The sequence below is a fragment of the Mauremys reevesii genome, linkage group 2, assembly GCF_016161935.1.
Source record: "Mauremys reevesii isolate NIE-2019 linkage group 2, ASM1616193v1, whole genome shotgun sequence".
In the NCBI taxonomy this organism is placed as follows: Eukaryota; Metazoa; Chordata; order Testudines; family Geoemydidae; genus Mauremys; species Mauremys reevesii.
This window is the reverse complement of record NC_052624.1, coordinates 129,285,872-129,305,557: the sequence shown is the minus strand read 5'-3', so window position 1 is coordinate 129,305,557 and position 19,686 is coordinate 129,285,872. Positions and strand designations below refer to the sequence as shown.

At 40.2% G+C, this 19,686-nt stretch overlaps 1 protein-coding gene and 1 long non-coding RNA gene across 8 annotated transcripts in view; one reads left to right on the top strand and one right to left on the bottom strand.

Moving 5' to 3' along the window:
• The window catches only part of MARCHF6 (membrane associated ring-CH-type finger 6), a 145,131-nt gene that overhangs the window by 113,180 nt on the left and 12,265 nt on the right, over nt 1-19,686 (bottom strand). For 3 of the 7 annotated variants that reach the window (XM_039526548.1, XM_039526550.1, XM_039526552.1), the window contains exons 2-3: nt 18,039-18,135; nt 16,981-17,054 (exon numbers count right to left, since the gene is read on the bottom strand). In XM_039526548.1, coding sequence (XP_039382482.1) covers nt 16,981-17,054; nt 18,039-18,135 — 171 coding nt within the window. Of the gene's footprint in view, nt 1-16,980; nt 17,055-18,038; nt 18,164-19,686 lie in introns of those variants that run through there. The other 4 variants (XM_039526547.1, XM_039526553.1, XM_039526549.1 and 1 more) reach the window with 2 other exon arrangements.
• On the top strand, nt 3,674-11,673 carry LOC120398849. Its single transcript, XR_005594744.1, has 2 exons — nt 3,674-3,820; nt 11,457-11,673. It is a non-coding gene; the product is annotated as an uncharacterized LOC120398849 (long non-coding RNA).

Genomic DNA, 19,686 nt, shown 5'->3' with positions numbered 1-19,686 from the left:
TATTAAACTGACTGCATACTTACTATACATTTGTATTATAATCTTACTTGGTATCATCATGGCAGTTACTTTCTTGGTAAATCCTGCATTAATAATAATTAAGGCTAAGACTTTGTCACAGTTATTTTTAGCAAAAGTCAGGGACAGGTCACTGGCAATAAACAAAAATTCACAGGCAATAAACAAAAATTCACGGAAGCCCGTGACCGGTCCCTGACTTTTACTAAAAATACCATGACAAAATGGGTAGGGAAGAAGGGTCCAGCACCCACTGCTGCTGGGAGCTGTGCTTCCCTCCTCCCCCGGCAGACAGCTCCAGCCCTGCCACTCCGAGGCTGAAGCGGAAAATGTCACGGAGGTCTCTGGAAGTCATGGATTCTGTGACTTCCGTGACAAAATGTTAGCCTTAACAATAATCTCCCAGCTGATAACAGGCTAACACAAATTTTGAGATGTTCTCTCCAAAGGACAGTAAAAGAAACATAGAAAAACAAACTGTTGAGCAATAGTCAACATGGTTTCTGTAAAGGGAAATTGTGTCTTACTAATCTATTAGAGTTCTTTGAAGGGGTCAACAAACATGTGGACAAGGGGGATCCAGTGGACATAGTGTACTTAGATTTCCAGAAAGCCTTTGACAAGGTCCCTCACCAAAGGCTCTTACGTAAATTAAGCTGTCATGGGATAAAAGGGAAGGTCCTTTCATGGATTGAGAACTGGTTAAAAGACAGGGAACAAAGGTTAGGAATTAATAGTAAATTCTCAGAATGGAGAGGGGTAACTAGTGGTGTTCCCCAAGGGTCAGTCCTAGGACCAATCCTATTCAATTTATTCATAAATGATCTGGAGAAAGGGGTAAACAGTGAGGTGGCAAAGTTTGCAGATGATACTAAACTACTCAAGATAGTTAAGACCAAAGCAGATTGTGAAGAACTTCAAAAAGATCTCACAAAACTAAGTGATTGGGTAACAAAATGGCAAATGAAATTTAATGTGGATAAATGTAAAGTAATGCACATTGGAAAAAATAACCCCACTATACATACAATATGATGGGGGCAAATTTAGCTACAACGAGTCAGGAAAAAGATCTTGGAGTCATCGGGGACAGTTCTCTGAAGATGTCCACGCAGTGTGCAGAGGCAGTCAAAAGAGCAAACAGGATGTTAGGAATCATTAAAAAGGGGATAGAGAATAAGAGTGAGAATATATTATTGCCCTTATATAAATCCATGGTACTCCCACATCTCGAATACTGTGTACCGATGTGGTCTCCTCACCTCAAAAAAGATATACTGGCACTAGAAAAGGTTCAGAAAAGGGCAACTAAAATGATTAGGAGTTTGGAGAGGGTCCCATATGAAGGAAGATTAAAGAGGCTAGGACTCTTCAGCTTGGAAAAGAGGAGACTAAGGGGGGATATGATAGAGGTATATAAAATCATGAGTGATGTGGAGAAAGTGGATAAGGAAAAGTTATTTACTTATTACCATAATACAAGAACTAGGGGTCACCAAATGCAATTAATAGGCAGCAGGTTTAAAACAAATAAAAGGAAGTTCTTCTTCACACAGCGCACAGTCAACTTGTGGAACTCCTTACCTGAGGTTGTGAAGGCTAGGACTATAACTGGGTTTAAAAGAGAACTGGATAAATTCATGGTGGTTAAGTCCATAAATGGCTATTAGCCAGGATGGGTAAGGAACGGTATCCCTAACCTCTGTCTGTCAGAGGATGGAGATGGATGGCAGGAGAGAGATCACTTGATCATTGCCTGTTAAGTTCACTCCCACTGGGGCACCTGGCATTGGCCACTGTCCGCAGACAGATCCTGGGCTAGATGGACCTTTGGTCTGACCCAGTACGGCCGTTCTTATGTTAAAGTTTGTGAAATATTACAGGAAATATTCCTTAGATTTCATTATGAAACCTGCAACTTGAGGAAGGCATGAAGACAAAATTCATTGTTTTGTTTATAAACAAAAATTAATTGAACAGCCAAGATAAAATTAGTTTTCTATATTTGGAGTGGAGAGACTTGTTTATGTTTTACTTAGAAATTAGTGCCAATGTAATTATTAAAAATTGGACAGGATTAAGTGAATATTTTAGTTTTAATGAGAATCAAAGGTTAGAAAAAAACTTCTGGCAAGTTTTAAAAGGCTAACAGGCAGAGACAAGTTATTAATCTGATCATAGGCAGACATGCTTTTTTTTTTTTTATGACGACTCATCAGCAAGGATCCTAATTTTCCATGATTAAAAATCCCAACATTCTTTGATTTAAAAAAAATATAAAAATCTGCATTTTTCCGCAACTAAAATAAAACACTGAATTTTAGTTTCCCTAGCCACAATATATATAGGTGTCAGTTGAACACGATGTTTTACTGATATATTTACAGTTTTTTAGCAAGTTCAAAGCCTACCAGTGCCATTAATCATTATAATAAAATTAAAATAATTGCAATTCAGCTGACGCCCGAGCCCAGCCACCAGGGGCTCGGGCTGTCAGCCCCGGTTCGGTTAATACAGAGATAATGGAGGCTCGGATAAATGGGGTTCTACTGTATTTGTCTTATTTTTTCACAAAAAGTAATAACTAAAGAGTCTCTGTAAAAATGCAAATTTTGCATTTTTTTGTGGCAAACGGATTTGGAGGATCCCTGCTTATTAACATATAAATACTGTATTTAAGATAATTTACTGACTTTACAATTCACAATATCCAAAACTGAAGATACCTTGTCACGGAAATAAATGCCTCCTTTAGCCAATTACATATTTGGAAAGCAAAAATTTCAGAAATCTATTTGTTGCAAATATTAAGATTTGTTACAATCTGCAAAGCAACTACCTCCTATCATATCCACTCAGAATGCTGCTAAGATCATTTTTCTGGCCTGTCATTTTTACCATGTTACCCTTCTCTTTCAAATCTCTTCAATGGCTCTCCCTTCTCTATTGTATCAAACATAAGCTGTTTTTGTTCACTTTCAAGGCCCTTCACAGTCAATTCACAGTCTATCTCCCTGCTCTTATGCATTATTGAGTTGTTGATGTTCACCTCAATTATCCCAGGATGCCAGCCTCAACTGCCCACTTGCTAAATTTTCAAAAAAGCACCTTCATGGTTTCTCCCATGCTGCCCCACACACTGGAAGATGCTCCCCATAAACATCCACAAAGCTACCACATTACCCTCCTCAAAATTCTCCTTTGCAGTGATGCCTACAAAAAACTTGACAATGGTTACGCTGTTTGCGTGCAGAGATTACTGCTTCTCATGCTGACCAACATTGTCCCATTGCTTACTTGTACTCCCCTCCATCAGTCTGTATCTATTTGTTCACTTTTCTACTGTTTGATTGTGAACTCATCGGGGCAAGAACTGTCTTTGTGTTCTGTTTTTGTACACTGCCTAGCACACAGGGTCCTGGTCCATGACTAGGGCTCCTAGGCACACCAGTAATACAATAATAATGAGGTATAGCACAACTGGAAATTCAAAGTTGGAAAGAGTTGTGCAGCATTTTTAAGGTCTATGTCCAACACGGCATTTTAACACCACTTCTTAACAGTCATCTTTACTTATTAGCCAACAAGGAACCAAGTGATAGAACTAAATAAAATTCTGTTCTGATTCTAAATTAGAGAGAGAGTTGCCATGATACTAGGCAGAATAAGACAGGGGAAGACTAACTTGTCTTCAGAAACCTTACCCCTACTCCCAGAAGAATGGAAAAGAGACTGAAAGAAAGATCAAGGCAGACAAAAAAAGAGGAAGGGTAAAAGGCCCAACAAAATGTTAGCCTTACAGGTAAATGAAATACAGTACCACAAAGGCTGGGTGAAGGAAAGGGGGAGGCAGAAAAGAAATGATGAAAAAGACCCATAGCGATGGGACTAACCGGGGGTGGGAGGGAGAGGGGGGGCGGAAAGACAGCCCAAAAATCCCTTATGGTTTAGCTCATCTCTCTTCCTTAAATAAAACTAATTCTAGATGGATTGGTGGCCAAAAGTAAAAAACAAGGTCCTCTTAAAAAAAATTAATCCTCTTTGCCAATTTGAAAAAGTGGTGGGCTAGGAGAGAGCCTCCAACATCCATCCCCCCTCCAGACAAAAATGCAATTAGTCACTGAAGTTCTATTTTCCTGCATTATCTGGATGGTTTGCACAGTAAATTAGTTATCACTTCTGAGGTGGAGTGGTTTGCAGTCAAGTGTAAAAATAGTCTAGCAGCTTTCATGTTCAAAGTTAGGCTCAAAGGATGTAAGGATTTTGTATCAATCGTCCAGTATTCACTCGTTTTTCATTGTTGCTAAAACGTCTCCACCAAACAATCAAAAATGCAAAAAACTGACATGAATTCAACAAAGCTGTAACCTCTTGGCAATATGGACACAGCATGCCAATGACAACCAAATCTAAATCAGAAGTTATCAAGTTGACCGCTACAGGTTAAGCCCAGTTTTAACATTTCCTCTTTCCAGTGGTTTCCCCAGGAATTGAAATTGGGGGGGGGGGGGGGTTTCAGGACCAATGAGATATATAAAATAGATATGAATAAAGTCAATGCTTTGTTAGGATGATGCAAATTTAACATAAGAATAATGCAAGTTACACCAAAACACATAACAGGTCTAGATTTCTAAAAATATATAAATTAAAAAAAAAAGTATTTAATTTAAATTGACTTTTGAAAAGTAAGCCATCATGAGATAAGAGGGAAGGTCCTTTCATGGATCAGTAACTGGTTAAAAGATGGGAAACAAAGGGTAAGAATAAATTATCAGTTGTCAGAATGGAGAGAGATAAATAGTGGTATCCCTGAGGGGTCGGTACTGCGACCATTACTGTTCAACATATTTATAAATGATCTGAAAAATGGGTAAACAGTGAGGTGGCAAAATTTGCAGATGATACAAAACTACTCAAGATAGTTAAGTCCCAGGCAAACTGCGAAGTGTTACAAAGGGATCTCACAAAACTGGGTGACTGGGCAACAAAAATGGCATATGAAATTCAATGTTGATAAATTCAAAGTAATGCACATTGGAAAACAATCTCAACTATACATACAAAATGAAGAAGTCTGAGTTAGCTTTTAACACTCAAGAAAGATCTTGGAGTCATTGTGCATAGTTCTCTGAAAACATCCACTGAACGTGCAGCGGCAGTCAATGATTCCCAACATTCTGTCTGCTTTTTTAAAAAGAACAGGAGTACTTGTGGCACCTTAGAGACTAACAAATTTATTTGAGCATAAGTTTTCGTGGGCTACAGTCCACTTCATCGGATGTAGACCACGAAAGCTTATGCTCAAATAAATTTGTTAGTCTCTAACGTGCTACATGTACTCCTGTTCTTTTGCAGATACAGACTAACACAGCTGCTACTCTGAAACCTTTGCTTTTTTAAGAAAGGGATAGATAATAAGACAGAAAATATCATATTGCCTCTATATAAATCCATGGTACGTGTACACCTTGAATACTGTGTGCAGATCAGGTCACCCCATCCCATAAAAGATATATTGGCAATGGAAAAGGTACAGAGATGGGCAACTAAAATGATTAGGGGTACGAAACAGGAGGAGAAATTAAAATGACTGGGAATTTTCAGCTTAGAAAAGAGATGACTAAGGGGGGATATGATAGAGGTCTATAAAATCATGATGGGTGTGAAGAAAGTGAATAAGGAAATGTTATTTAATCCTTCACATAACACAGGAACTAGCCAGGATGGGGAGGGATGCAACACCATATCTGAGTGTCTCTAGCCTGTTTCCCAGAAGCTGGGAATGGGCAACGGGATGGCTCACTTGATGATTACCTGTTCTGTTCATTCCCTCTGAAACACCTGGCCGTGACCACTGTCGGAAGACAGAACACTGGGCTATATGCACCATTGGTCTGACCCAGTATGACCATTCTTATGTAAAAATTAATTATAATAATAAAAATGTTTAGTACAGAAACTCCCCAACATAATGACCTCTCAAGATAGCAACAATGTAAGATAACAACCTTGGCAAATAATGTATTTTAAAAATCTTGGCCTACTAGGAAACATATTTAGGTTAGTTTCCATTCCCAGTCACAAATCTAGAATTCTGGAGCAAAGTCACTAAAATATAGTCCAACAAACAAATGTTCCTTTAACATGCCCCTCACTTTTCCCTCCACTGCACCCCACTCACTGGTGGTGTCTTTGGTCAGTGAAGACACAGAGTTCAGAGGTGCTTTCACGTGAGTACACCTCCCAGGTGGGGGGCAAGAAGGCACCTTGCTCGTTCCTCCAGCTGCTCACTGTTCACTCTGGCCACGGTTGTTCATTGTACTATCGTTCACTCCACCACTCTGTTGCCAATGGCCCTGCACAGTCACCTTCTGCTGCCACCTGACACTGTGACCTCTGCGAGTTGGTCTCTTGAGGTTCCACCCAGCTCTCAGTGATTTCAGCTGAGCTCTCAGTGGGGGAACCTCGCTGCTAGTGCATTCTGGGCTGTCTTTTACACAAAAACACTGTGCCCACACTGTCCCACAGCAGGACTAAGCACTTAGACCTGATTATCAGTGATTTCAGCTGCAGTGGTCACAGGGCCGGCTCCAGACACCAGCCTACCAAGCACATGCTTGGGGCAGCTCCTTGGGACGGGGCAGCACTCGGGGTTTGTTTTTGTTTTTTTCTGGTTCAGCCGGGCGGCGCTGGGGGCAGGCGGGGCTTGGGAGGCATGGCACCATGCTGGGGGGGCGGGGACTTGGGCGGCGCGACGCTCGGGGGCGGGGCAACACGACACTCGGGGGGGCGAGGACTGGGGCGGCGCGGCGCTCTTTGTTTTCGCTTGGGGCGGCAAAAATGTTAGAGCCAGCCCTGAGTTGTCACTTAACAGAACAAAACACTATCTATGGAGCCTAATCAGCTCTGTCTTTAAACAGTGGAGAGGGATAGGTCCCCACCCTCTCTCTTGATGCCCTCAATCAGCACAGGCTAAGTACAGTTCAACTGCCCTTTACTCATACAATAAGAACAACATTTCATTCTCAACCCCACCCCCTGCATTCAAGTGATTTGTAACCCAGCCCCAGCCAAAATCTGTCACTTGAGCAACACAGCTCTGTTTGCTGGATACCTTGGTAGATTAGGTGTGAATGTAAATACAATCTGGTCCTGAAGCCTTTCCCTCTACCTCATCATTAGCTGTAAGGGAGAGCTCATTTAGACTTTGCTTACAAATCATCATTTGAAATTATTAGGTTGGCCAACATCACCAAAATGAATGCACTGACATTGTCATAAAAAACAACAGCTGTATAAGGAAGTTAGTCTATGTTCATACTTTTCAAATCTATTATACTTTCAGATACACTTATTTTATCGTACACTGTATATGCTTTTAAAGTGTGTATTAATGTTTCAATTTCAATTCAAATTTCCAAACAGGCACTAAATTGGCATGTTTCAGAGTAGCAAGTGTGTTAGTCTGTATCCGCAAAAAGAACAGGAGTACTTGTGGCACCCTAGAGACTAACAAATGTAGTTGAGCATAAGTTTTCGTGGGCCCACTTCATCGGATGCAAAGTTCAGCCACCAGCTTTGGCATGTAACTAGTTCAGAAAACTGGGGGGGTGTTGGGGAAATTCAAGGGGGGTCTAGGGAAATCACTGCCTCTTCCCCCTAATAAGATCACTTCATGACACTATGACAGGATTAATCATGCCAGTTAACTGGAAAGTTCCCAGATACTATAATGATATGGTCAGTACAAGACCATATACAGAGTACATGATCACCTGCTGTTCTGATACATCTCGATAAAAATCTAGGCAATAATTGCACACAGTTACCAAAATTGAATAGTTTCAGATTTAACTTTTACAAGTTTAAAATACAGCAGACCTGACCTAACTTGCAATGCTGCCTGCTTCTTACTTACAATGTCACCTGAAAGAGAGAACAAGTGTTCACCTGGCACTTTTGTAGCCAGCATTGCAAGGTATTTACATGCCAGATATGCTAAACATTCATATGCCCCTTCATGCTTTAGCCACCATTCCAGAGGACGTGCTTCCATGCTGATGATGCTCGTTAAAAAAAAAAGCGTTAAATTTGTGACTGAACTCTGGTTTCTCCAGCTTTGTTTTACCTGCATTCTGCTATATATTTCACGTTATAACAGTCTTGGATGATAACCCAGCACATTGTTCATTTTAAGAATGCTCTCACTGCAGATTTGACAAAATACAAAGAAGGTACAATGTGAAATTTCTAAAGATAGCTACAGCACTTGACCCAAGGTTTAAGAATCTGAAGTGCCGTCCAAAATCTGAGAGGGACAAGGTGTGAAGCATGCTTTCAGAAGTCTTAAAAGAGCAACACTCTGATACAGAAACTACAGAACCCGAACCACCAAAAAGGAAAAATCAACCTTCTCTTGGTGGCATCTGACTTAGATGATGAAAATGAACATGCGTCTGCTTTGGATCGTTAACAAGCGGAACCTGTCATCAGCATGGAAACATGTCCTCTGGAATGGTGGTCGAAGCATAAAGTGGCATATGAATGTTTAGCCTATCTGGCACATAAATATGTTGCGACACCGGCTACAACATGGGAACGCCTGTTCTCACTTTCAGGTGACATTGTAAACAAGAAGCAGGCAGCACTATCTCTCATAAACGTAAACAAACTTGCTTGTCTGAGTGATTGACTGACCAAGAAGAAGGACGGAGTAGATTTGTAGGCTCTAAAGTTTTACATTGTTTGATTTTTGAGTGCAGTTTTTCTTGTACATAATCCTACAAATGAAAGTTGGGCTTACATGATAAAGAGATTGCACTACAGTACTTGTGTTAGGTGAATTGAAATACTATTTATTTTGTTTTTTTACAGTGTAAATATTAGTAATCAAAAATAAATATAAAGTGAGCACTGTACACTTTGTATTCTGTGTTTTAAGTGAAATATTTGAAAATGTAGAAAATATCCACAAATATTTAAATAAATGGTATTCTATTACTGTTTAACAGAGCAATTAATTGCAATTAGTTGTTTTAAACACACGATTAATCATGATTATTTTTTTTTAAATTAACACTCGACAGCCCTAGTTTTTAATGTTCTTATTTCCCATCCCACAGGATGTCCGGTAGGAATACTGAAAGATTAAAAAAATTATACAATAGTGGGAAATAAACTCATTATCTCAGTAGGCAAGCTCCAGTACTAATGATTGTTTGGTGTGATGTTAGAGTGCATGCTAGGGTATCACATGGAGGCAAGTGGGGGACTGTGGAACAGTTGGCTCTTTAGAAACCCAGAGAAGAAAGAATAGTTAGTTAAAAGTGAACTGAAATGCTTTTTACAGAAATAATGAAAAAAATTATTCCAAATTATTTTTACAATTATTGTTCAGTCAACACATAGACTGATTAACCACAACTAAGAGCAAATTTTTAAAAATGGATGTCTAGAATTACACTAGGCTTCTGAATTTGTTTTCAAACATCTAATAAAGTGACCTGATTTTAATTTTTGGCCAATTACTTTAATATACAATTGCTGAAATCAACCCCTGCACTTTCCTGCCAAGATCTGAGGAGTCTGTTCCTATCCCACTCACAATTAATAATTTCATTCACACCTAATGGAGTGTAAAGAACATAGTTTCCTGCACAGTTTAGGTGTTAACTGCGGTTACCAGATATTATAGAAGAGAGAGACCCAAGGACTGAAACTTAAACCCTGACAGGTAAAAAGTATTTCCATTCCCCTTAACACGTACTTATGTACATATTTTTAGTTCTAGATGTATGTTTTGCAATTGATTTGGGATCGCTCCCACTTTTTACTCTACTTTTAAGGGAACTAAATTGTTAATATATAGAAACTGTGGTTCTTTGAGATGTGTGGTGCACAATTATATTCCATTTCAGGTGTGTTTGTCCAGTGCACTTGAGCCAGACACTTTTGGTCAGCAGTATCCATCAGGGGAGTTCATGAACTTTATGTGCTCTCAGTGCCTCCAATGAAGGACATAAAGGATAGGGCCACCTTCCCCTACCCCGTTTTCTCTATTTCCTTCATACCAGAATCCTAGTTGATATCAGACTCAGAGTAGCAGGGATGGAGGGTGGGTCATGGAATATATATGTACATGGTACATCCTGAAGAACCAGTTATTGTACAGGTAAGTAATCGTTTATTCAAGTGGTTGCATATATAAATATTCCAAGTTAGGCGATTCTCAAACAGAGCTGTCCATTGGTGGTGCAAATTCAGCTAGTGCATGCAAAGAACTCTGGCAAGCTCAGTCATGTGTGCAGGATATCATGTGTCCCATCAGCTTGAGACAGAATCTTGCTGTTGTTCTCGAGAGAGACCATAGACTGGTGCACAGGGTTAAAATAGACTGGAACATTCCCAGAGGTAGATATGTGACTGCACATGTTGAGCCAAAAATGGCCTCAATAAACTCAATTCTCTAAATCAGACACATTGTCAATTTGTCCATGTTTATTTTCCAGACTCAACCAAGTAGTGCTTGGATCTGATGGATGCCATCTGTGACTTTTTGCCTGTAATGACAACAGATTTGTCAATTGTCCAGATACAGGAATACTTGGATACCCTTAGCTAAGCCACTGCCATAAACTTTATAAAAGCTTCTGGGGGTTGATGAGAGGCTGAACAGAAGTACTGTATATGGATAGTGGCGATCCCCATACCGAAAACCTAGGATATATCCTGTGGCTGGGGGGGATAGACGCATGAAAACAGGCATCTTGCAGATCAAGAGCAACACACCAGTCGTTCAAATCGAGAGAAGGAATACTGTCTTGAACACCATCATTTTGATTAAGGTCTCTTAGGTCTAGGACAGGCCTTAGAATTTTTCTTTTTAGGGATGAGAAAATAGGAATAAGAAACACTTCTCCTATGCTGTGGAAATATCTGCTTTATATCTCCAAGATCGAGAAGAGATTGTACAATCTCATGAGAAGGGTCCCTGAACAGGGAGTGGGAAGGTGAACGGGGGACTGAAAGGGAGTGGTTAATCCCAAATTCCACAATGTCTAGAACCCAATAATCTGAGGTTATGGCATTTCAGACACCGTGGAAGTGGTACAACTAATTCCCAACGGGATGGACAGGTTGGGAAGATCGGGTACAACGTGAATTCTGCTCCCGAGTAAACAGTTAAACCTGCTGCTTTGAGGTTTGCAAATGCTGATGAGAGGTCAAGTGTGGCAGAAGCCTAGGAAATTTGTCTTTGCCTAGCTAGATCACATTGTCTAGGTGGAAAAGAGACTGGTTGATAAGGCTGGGCCTGTAATGCCTCCTATTGGGAGCAAGCATGTGACTTCTAATTGATCTTTAGGTCTTATCTATTTTGTCCCTAAAGAGACTGCACCTTTCAAAGGGAAGGCCCTCAATTGTTTGTACTTCCTTAGGGAAAACGGAAGCATGAAGCTATGAGGACCTTCTCCTCACTATGGCCATTGTCACAGATGGTGAAGCTGTGTCTGTCATGTCCAGACCACCAGAAGTGATGTTCTGGCTATGAGCTGGCCCTTGGTTATGACAGACCTGAATTCCAGCTGAGATCACTGGGCATTTTGTCCATAAATACTGTAAGGGAATCCTAATTAATAAACTTATATTTGGAGAGATCCGCTTGGTAATTTGTGATTCTCATCTGTAAGCTCACTCTGGTGTAGCTTTTTCTGCCTTACTAGTCAAGCTTTTTAGGTTCCTTGTCCCTTGGGTTGGACTTCTGTTGTCCTGGCCTGGACCTCTCATTTACAGCCACCACTACAAACAATCCTTGCATGGAGTAAGAATTGTTTGAAATCCTGTATTGGAACCTGATAATGTTGATCAGCTTTTTTACATGTGGGTAGTATGGAGGCTGTGGTCCAGGCCTGACATGAATGGGATGAAAGGGTGTACCAGATTTCAAGCTACCCTTTTCCCCACACTGAGGTATAAGCCTCCACTCTAGGCTTCAGAGCCCAAACTTCAACATGAGCTGCAACCTCAAATCACTGTCTACACAGCTATTTTTCAAGTGCTAGCTGAGCTCCACTAGACCAAGTCTGTTGACCTGGGCTGGAAGGCTTGCTCCTGAGGGCTGTGTAGATATACCCTTATGGGGTTTAAGTGATGGCCCTGGAGACTGTAACTGGTGCCTCCATTCTGGTCGACTCCCAGTGCTTTCGCCCTCTTTCAGAGGAAGAGGGATTCAGCACCAGAGTGTCTATCAGGGGTGAAAGTAAAATACAGCTCTTACCGGTACAGGTCCCACTCTGCCCCCCACCCCTGAAGGGGCGGGGCCTCAGATGGAAGGGGCAGGTCCAGGGGTGGAAGTAAGTTACATTTCTTACCCGTACAGGCCAAACACAAGCAACCCACCTCTCCAACATGCTTCATGGATCCCTCCCATTGCATGACTTAGATATAGAAAATAAAGCTACTACTACTACCACTACTACCACCAGTACTGTCTGTAATAAACCTTTACTATTGGGATAAGCCTGAAAAATTGAAAACTCACTGTCACATTTTTCTCCTTGTCCTCCCTCCTCCTCCTCCTCCAGCCAGGCTGCCCGAACCAGCTTGGCTCCTTGTTCCCCTGATCTCCGCACTCAGCAGCAGTTGAAGGGGCTCCCCTCTAGCTTGTAGCAGGGAGCTGGGGGACTGGCTGAGGGAGAAGCCTCCGCAGGTAGCCTGCTGCCTGCATAGGAACAGTTTAAACTTAGCTGAACGGCGGGATTAGGGCCTATTTCTGACGTCCTTGTTAATTTCACTCACGGTTGTTGGGGGAGACGGGGGACAGTGAGATCAAGGCAGGGGCAGAATACAATAGCCGTTTGGCTGCAGAGCTTAAATCCAGAGCTACTAAAAGCTAGTGGAAGGGGAAAACTCACTGTCACATCGATTTCTCTCCTCCCTCCTCCTAAAGCCAGGCTGCCAACGGGGTTTGGCTCAGTGCTTCCCCCAACCCCCGCACTCAGCAGGGGCTGCAGCAGCTCCCCTCTAGCTTATGGCAGGGAGCAGGGGGACTGGCTGAGGGAGAAGCCTCCCCAGGACACCTGCTGCCTGCATAAGAACAGTTTAAACTTAGCTGTTCACCCTGGGACCTGAACCGCAGGATTCCGAGCTATTTCTGACATCCTTGTTCATTTCACTCAGGGTTGTTGGGGGGAAATATACAAGATACTTAGAGAAAGTTCGGCCTTCACACTCTGCAGGACACCTACAAAACAAAAAGAGATTTGAGCCCCTACGTCCTAAGGACATTTCAGGTGTTTAATTCAATATATAAAGAGGGTGGAATGAAAACTACTATTTCTTTCAAAGGAGGCACATTAATTTCCTGAATATTCAGGTTTTTCCCTCCAATCCCTTTGTGGTTTTGTTTATCGGGCTATTTGCTTTCCCTGTGAATCTTTAGTAGTTTTACCAAAATTGTTTTGCCCAAAATAAACCGCGACCAGCAGAACACACCTTCCAACCATGTTCTCCATGTGTTTCTTTTTGTTTTGTTTGTTTTATTTGTTTTAAACAGTAACATTTCAAAGAGGATCTGCAAGCAGTTTGGACATCACAGCCATGATCCTCTGCTGGGGAGAGAATGGGATAGATTTGAACTTGGAAATGGTTCCTGATTTTGATTGTATTTTTTGTGTATTATATTATTGAAGATCGCCTCATCCAGGGGGCAGAAAAGAACTGCCCGGGCTTTGGTCAACCCCCCCCACCCCCCAACAACCCTAAGTGAAATTAACAAGGATGCCAGAAATAGCTCTGAATCCCACCATTCAGACCCTGGAGTGAACAGCTAGTTTAAACTGTTCCTATGCAGGCATCAGGCTACCTGGGAAGGCTTCTCCCTCAGCCAGTCCCCCTCCTTCCTGCTACAAGCTAGAGGGGAGCCCTGCAGCCCCTGCTGAGTGTGGGGGTCAGAGGAACGCGGAGCCTAGCCACTTCGGGCAGCCTGGCTGGAGGAGGAGAGGGAGAGAAATAAACAAATGTGACAGTGAGTTTTCCCTTTCCAAGCTTTTATTAGCTTTGTGTTTGAACTTTTTGTTATGCAGCCAAAGGGGTGAAAGTAAGCCAGTACTGAATGCTCCACTTATTTGCCGGCACGCTGCTGCACCTTTTTTTTTTTTTTTTAAACTGGTACTCCGTACCGGCTTACTTTCACCTCTGGTGTCTACCAAATATAGAGTGGCTGCCAGAACACTCCTTACTGAAAGATAGTCAGGGACACTTGGTACCAGAGGCCAGGAGCATGGATTCTTCCATGAGTTACATTCTCAGCCAGTTCTCTCTAGATTTCTTTGTTCTTCTGGAGAAGGAGCTACATAGGTGAACCTCTCTGGAATGCGGCCTTCTAAACAAAACAGGAACCATTGTACATCCACCATTTAGCGGCATGACAGCCTGAAGAGAACAGATGTTATTTAAAACCTGGGGATTTTCTGACTGACAACTTCAGCAGCAGCAGTAGTACAGGAGTACCACCCAAAGAAATAGAGAAGAGACTTATCTCAAAAACTCAGAGAAAAGGAAACACGATTTTAAAAAAACCTGTCACTAACTACTATGTAAAGTAAGCTAACTATAGACAAGAGTGCTAATAACTACTGAATGACAGTAAGCTGCAGATGGTTAGAAGAAACTGAGAAGGCTCAGGGTGGCCCCATCCTTTATGCGCTCAGCTAGAGGCACAAGGACACTGAGGGCACAGGAATCACCCCAGTGGGTACTGCTGACCAATCATCTCTGACTCGAATGCACTGAATGCACACACATCCTAACTGGAATACATATGTGCACAAGCATTCAAACGTTCTCTTCACCTTTCATAACTGTGTTTAAATGCCCTCTGCCTTCTTTAGAGGTAAGTGCTGTATTGTCCATACTTCCTTTGTTTTGCAGATACATTTTATGTAACAGTTATTAACAGAGCCCCATGTAAAATTCAATTAGTTGGCCTTTTGATTTTTGCAAATTTATGGATTTCTCTTAGAATGCCACAGTTGTGCCCCAGAATCAAGGTGGATTTTCTGTTGCAACTACATATAGCCTTTAGTAAACAGCAGCACCAAATTTAGTGTAACCAGAGGATACACTATATTTATATACACATTTATTTGCGCAACTATATAGTTTAACTTCTTTATTCAGATTCCTAATTTTTATTATACTAGAAAATGATGAATGATGCATTTCTTATTTACCAGATGAGTAATAATTTAGTTGTGATTTATGTCAAGGTCTGTTTGGATGGACATTCAAATTCAATTAAAATACACAAAAACCGCATTTTAATTTTTGTATTAAATAAAACAACATTAAAAATGCTGGATACATAAGAAAAAAAGTTAGACAAAGTTTATGAAAACTTTTTTTGCATTTAAAAAAACTGATTTATTAAATAAAGGACATATCTGTAGTTAATGAATTTAACTGATTGTTTCTGGTCACCATGTGCTACAAGTTTTTAGCACTAGCACATCTCATCTTCTTACACCCAGTGTTTATTCAGAGATTGCAAAACAAGCATCCCTACTTTTTTAACTCCCAATTGTTTTCTCAACTAGCTATTGAACTGAACTAGTTGAAGAAAATGAAATGAAGAAAATATTCTCTCTGCACATACAGAAGAGTCTACTGCTATCAAAAGCTGGTCCCATTTCAATAAATTGCTTAGGTTAGCAACTTCCACCATCTCAGTAGTCTGACTTTTCTTAAAACTTGACAGCAAACATGTACTTTAATTTTTTTTTGTATTTAACTTATTATAATTTATTAAAATAATTTAAGGCCTTAGCATAGGTTGTCCTAATGTCAAATACATTTATTTAAAAAAAATAAAACTATTTAAATAAACACTGATTTTTTTTAAATAATTTTTATCCACCTCATTTTTTAAGGTTTAAGAGGAAAGCCTTGCAAGCTAGAAATATAACCAAGAAGCAGGTATAATCAATGCAGTAACATATGTCAGAGTCTACCAACCAGTCTGAAACAGTAACTTTGAAAGATGCTAAATGCTCCACTCATCTGTTTGGTGTTAACCCCAAACTGCCAACATTATCTATATATTTTCTGATCATGTCAGTAGTAGCATCGGTCTAATATGCTTTTATGTTATTATGGTTGCTATGACAGATTTTGGGGTGGGTTACAAGGCGACAGCTAGTTGGTATAAAGGGCTCCTGGAATGGAGAATAAAATACTCCTTCCCTAGTTGGTTGGGGATAGAGGCAACTGAATCCAGAGGGTGGGGGGGATGGAAAGAGATGCATCACCTGTCCTCCAGCAGCAAGAGCCAAACTGCCTCCTGGATAACAAAAAAACTCCCAACTATTCAAAGCACCAGCTTCCCTCCCCACCCCAGACAGTTCCTAGGATGCAGGGACTCATTCGTTTTTTTTTTAAAAAAAAAAGTCTCTTTACACAGCACATTTAAAACTTAGAATTTGGGAGCAGCATAAAGTGCAGTAGAACCTCAGAGTTAGAGACATCTCAGGAATGGAGGTTGTTTGTAACTCTGAAGTGTTTGTAACTGAACAAAATGTTATAGTACAGGGTTCGGCAACCTTTGACACGCAGCCTGTCAGGTTTGTTTATCTGCAGTGTCTGCAGATTTGGCCGATCGCAGCTCCCACTGGCCGCGATTCGCCATTCCCGGACAATGGGGGCTGCGGGAAGTGGCAGCCAGCACATCCCTTGGCCCGTGCTGTGGCAGTATTATCTGCTACAAAGAAAATTTTTTGAAAAACATATATTGTGATCTACTCAAAAGAGCGGCGGGTCAAACAAGAATAAGAGACATAGGCCAAAACTATCTACACAGATACACTTAGAAATTTTAAAAAAGCCAATCACTACTATAAATATCACAAATACGAAAATAAGGAAACAAAGGTGTTGAAAAAGATAGAAAAGGTGTTATATACTTACTTGGTGTGAAAGCAAATCTGTGTTTACATAATTCACAGTATTCTTTTCTGCTGTGCTTCAGCCACTGAACTAAGCTGCAATAAAGAGAAACACGAACATAGAGCTAAAATGTGTCTACACTTAAAAATGTAAGACATCCAAGCAATTGATTTCCTGCCACTTGTGAAAAGTTCAAGTCTAAAAAAATGACAGTTGAAAAGCCAATAAATGGATTTATTAATTTATCAAATATATTAAGCCTGTTAAATCAATACAGACAGTTTGGACCACTATGAAAATGAATTGGTATGCAAGAATGGAAAAGGAGAGCGGGCTACCACTGGTAACTGACTCTTCAAAAATTGTTTGTACTACTGATGATGTGCCCTCTTTGGGCATGCATTAACTCAAATCTTATAGACACTACTATCCAAAAGGCTAACACACACAGGGCACATGCACCTCTATTAATGTGGACCTGTAATTTTTTTTCTCCCTCCCTCTCTCCTCTCTGGGGATTGTTTGTACAAAGTACACCTGTATATCTAAGGTTGAAATAGTAAGCGATTTTGTAATTAACCACTATCATAATCCAGTCACACTGGAGGCAGCTTTAACTTTGGCATTTTCATGATTAACTGTGCAACCATAATATTGCATTAATATAGGATTTTTAAAAGTTTAAATATAATATTTACCCTTGGGCGTTAGACCTTTACACTCTAATTCATATCTATAAAGGTGCAGAAAGATATACTAATAATTTAGTAAGTTTAGTCAGCTGTCTTCCTGATGCGCACAGTTTATAAAAGACTACCAGTCAAATACTACTGTATTCGTAAGTAGGAATTACTGTTACAACATGTAGGTGCACATACTTTCGTTTTCACGTGCTCTTTACGCTACAGAGACAGAAAGCAGATAATGAAAGCTAACCTGTAAGAACCATCCAAAAGTTTATATTTAAATATAATTTTTCCACAAACTAACTTTTCTGTTTACAAAGTAGTTCTTTTGAAGACCTAACAAGTATCCCTTTTAGAAAACATTTGTGTTCTGTTTAAAAAATTAAAACTTACCATTCTTGATGAATAAATTTAATACTGCCAGTACACACGCACGGATGATAGAGGGGTTTCTCAGGTGTTCCTTCAGACCGACACACCCTACATATGTCTGCTGGCCAAAACAAGAAACTTATCATTTTGCTTAAAGTTTCTCACACATTTAATATCAAAATAAATTAAGAATAAAAAATAATGGAAAATATAGCATTATGGTCAAGGATCATGCCACAGAGCAAAATAAAACCAGACGGATTTAAAATGAAATAAACTGAAAAATACACAAGACATATTTTGAACTTAATTGGAGAAATAAAGATTCTATGAGCTCAAGCAAAGCAGAACAGAATTCTGCTTCTGCTTCCTGAACACCCTGCCACTGTAAAAAATTGATAAAAATCTCTACCACACAAAAACAACAGAATGAAAGGTTCTGGAATTAACAAGTATATACAAACACACAACTGCTGAGGACGCATGCATGAACACAGTGGATGTAAAGATATTTGTACTGCTAAAACAGCAACACATAGGGGTCATCTGAGGACATAAGCTGATGCTCCCAGACAGCTGCCTCTCAACTTGGCATTCGAAGCTGAGAGTAGTTGTAGAAGTTTTATGCAAAGTAAACAGAAGACAGGAAGGTCTGAGGTATAACCAAGGATGTGTCATTTGGTATACTAGCCCTGACCCTAGTAAATTATTGTTCTCAGCACTTTAGAGGAACTAAAAAAACAAATTAAAAAAAAAACCTCACTGCTTTAAAGTGACAAAAGCTGAAAGGTATATTTGATCAAGTGGTTGCAAGTTCTACCTAATTAGAAGCAATATAGGTTTCAGGAGCTACAGAAGAGCAGAATAAATTCTGCCTCTTGTTCCATAACCCTATCACCTGCTTTCTCCTGAATTAAAATAGCTGTGGGAGATTTTCTGAAGTGAAAAACATGTTATTTCTATTTATAAGAGTAGACACAAAGCCTATCCCAACTCTAGATGCTCTTGACAATTAGCTAAACACAACCAATACAGATGGAACACTTAAGTAAATAAAATATTTAAGAGTCATTATCCTAGCCAAAAATCATCTGTATGAAAACATCAGCTCCATGCCTTGTGTTAAACATTTGTGTCAAAGAGTCAAGAAAGTGCCACATCATCTTATGTTCATATCTTTCTGTGCTCAGCTGGAACTCAAACGGTTAATGTTTTACTTTCTCTAAAAGTCAGAAACAATACATAGCTATTTTCATCCACAGACCTCAAAGTATGTACTGAACACCAGCCTCTGTGTATGAGGCTAAGATAGTCCATCCCAAGTTCAGTTTTCAGAGATTGGCCATAAAAACTAAGTAATTCAGGAGATAAGAGCAGGAAGAATAAGTTGGTACATTTGATTCAGGTCTCTGGATCATTTACATGGATTGCAAAGCTAAAATTCAGAAAGCCCAGAAACATTTTGAATGCAGCATCAGTAATATTACAGATTGATGTGGTCAGCACTGAATTTGCCTCAGTTAGTTTCATTACCTCATAAGACATAGTGATAAGACCTTTTTATTAACCTATCACTACTACCCAGGAGGATTATCACTATACACACGAAGTGTGTCTGACTCATCTGTGGACAGCAGGAATGGATTGTGTTGCTCTTAGGTAGGTAAGT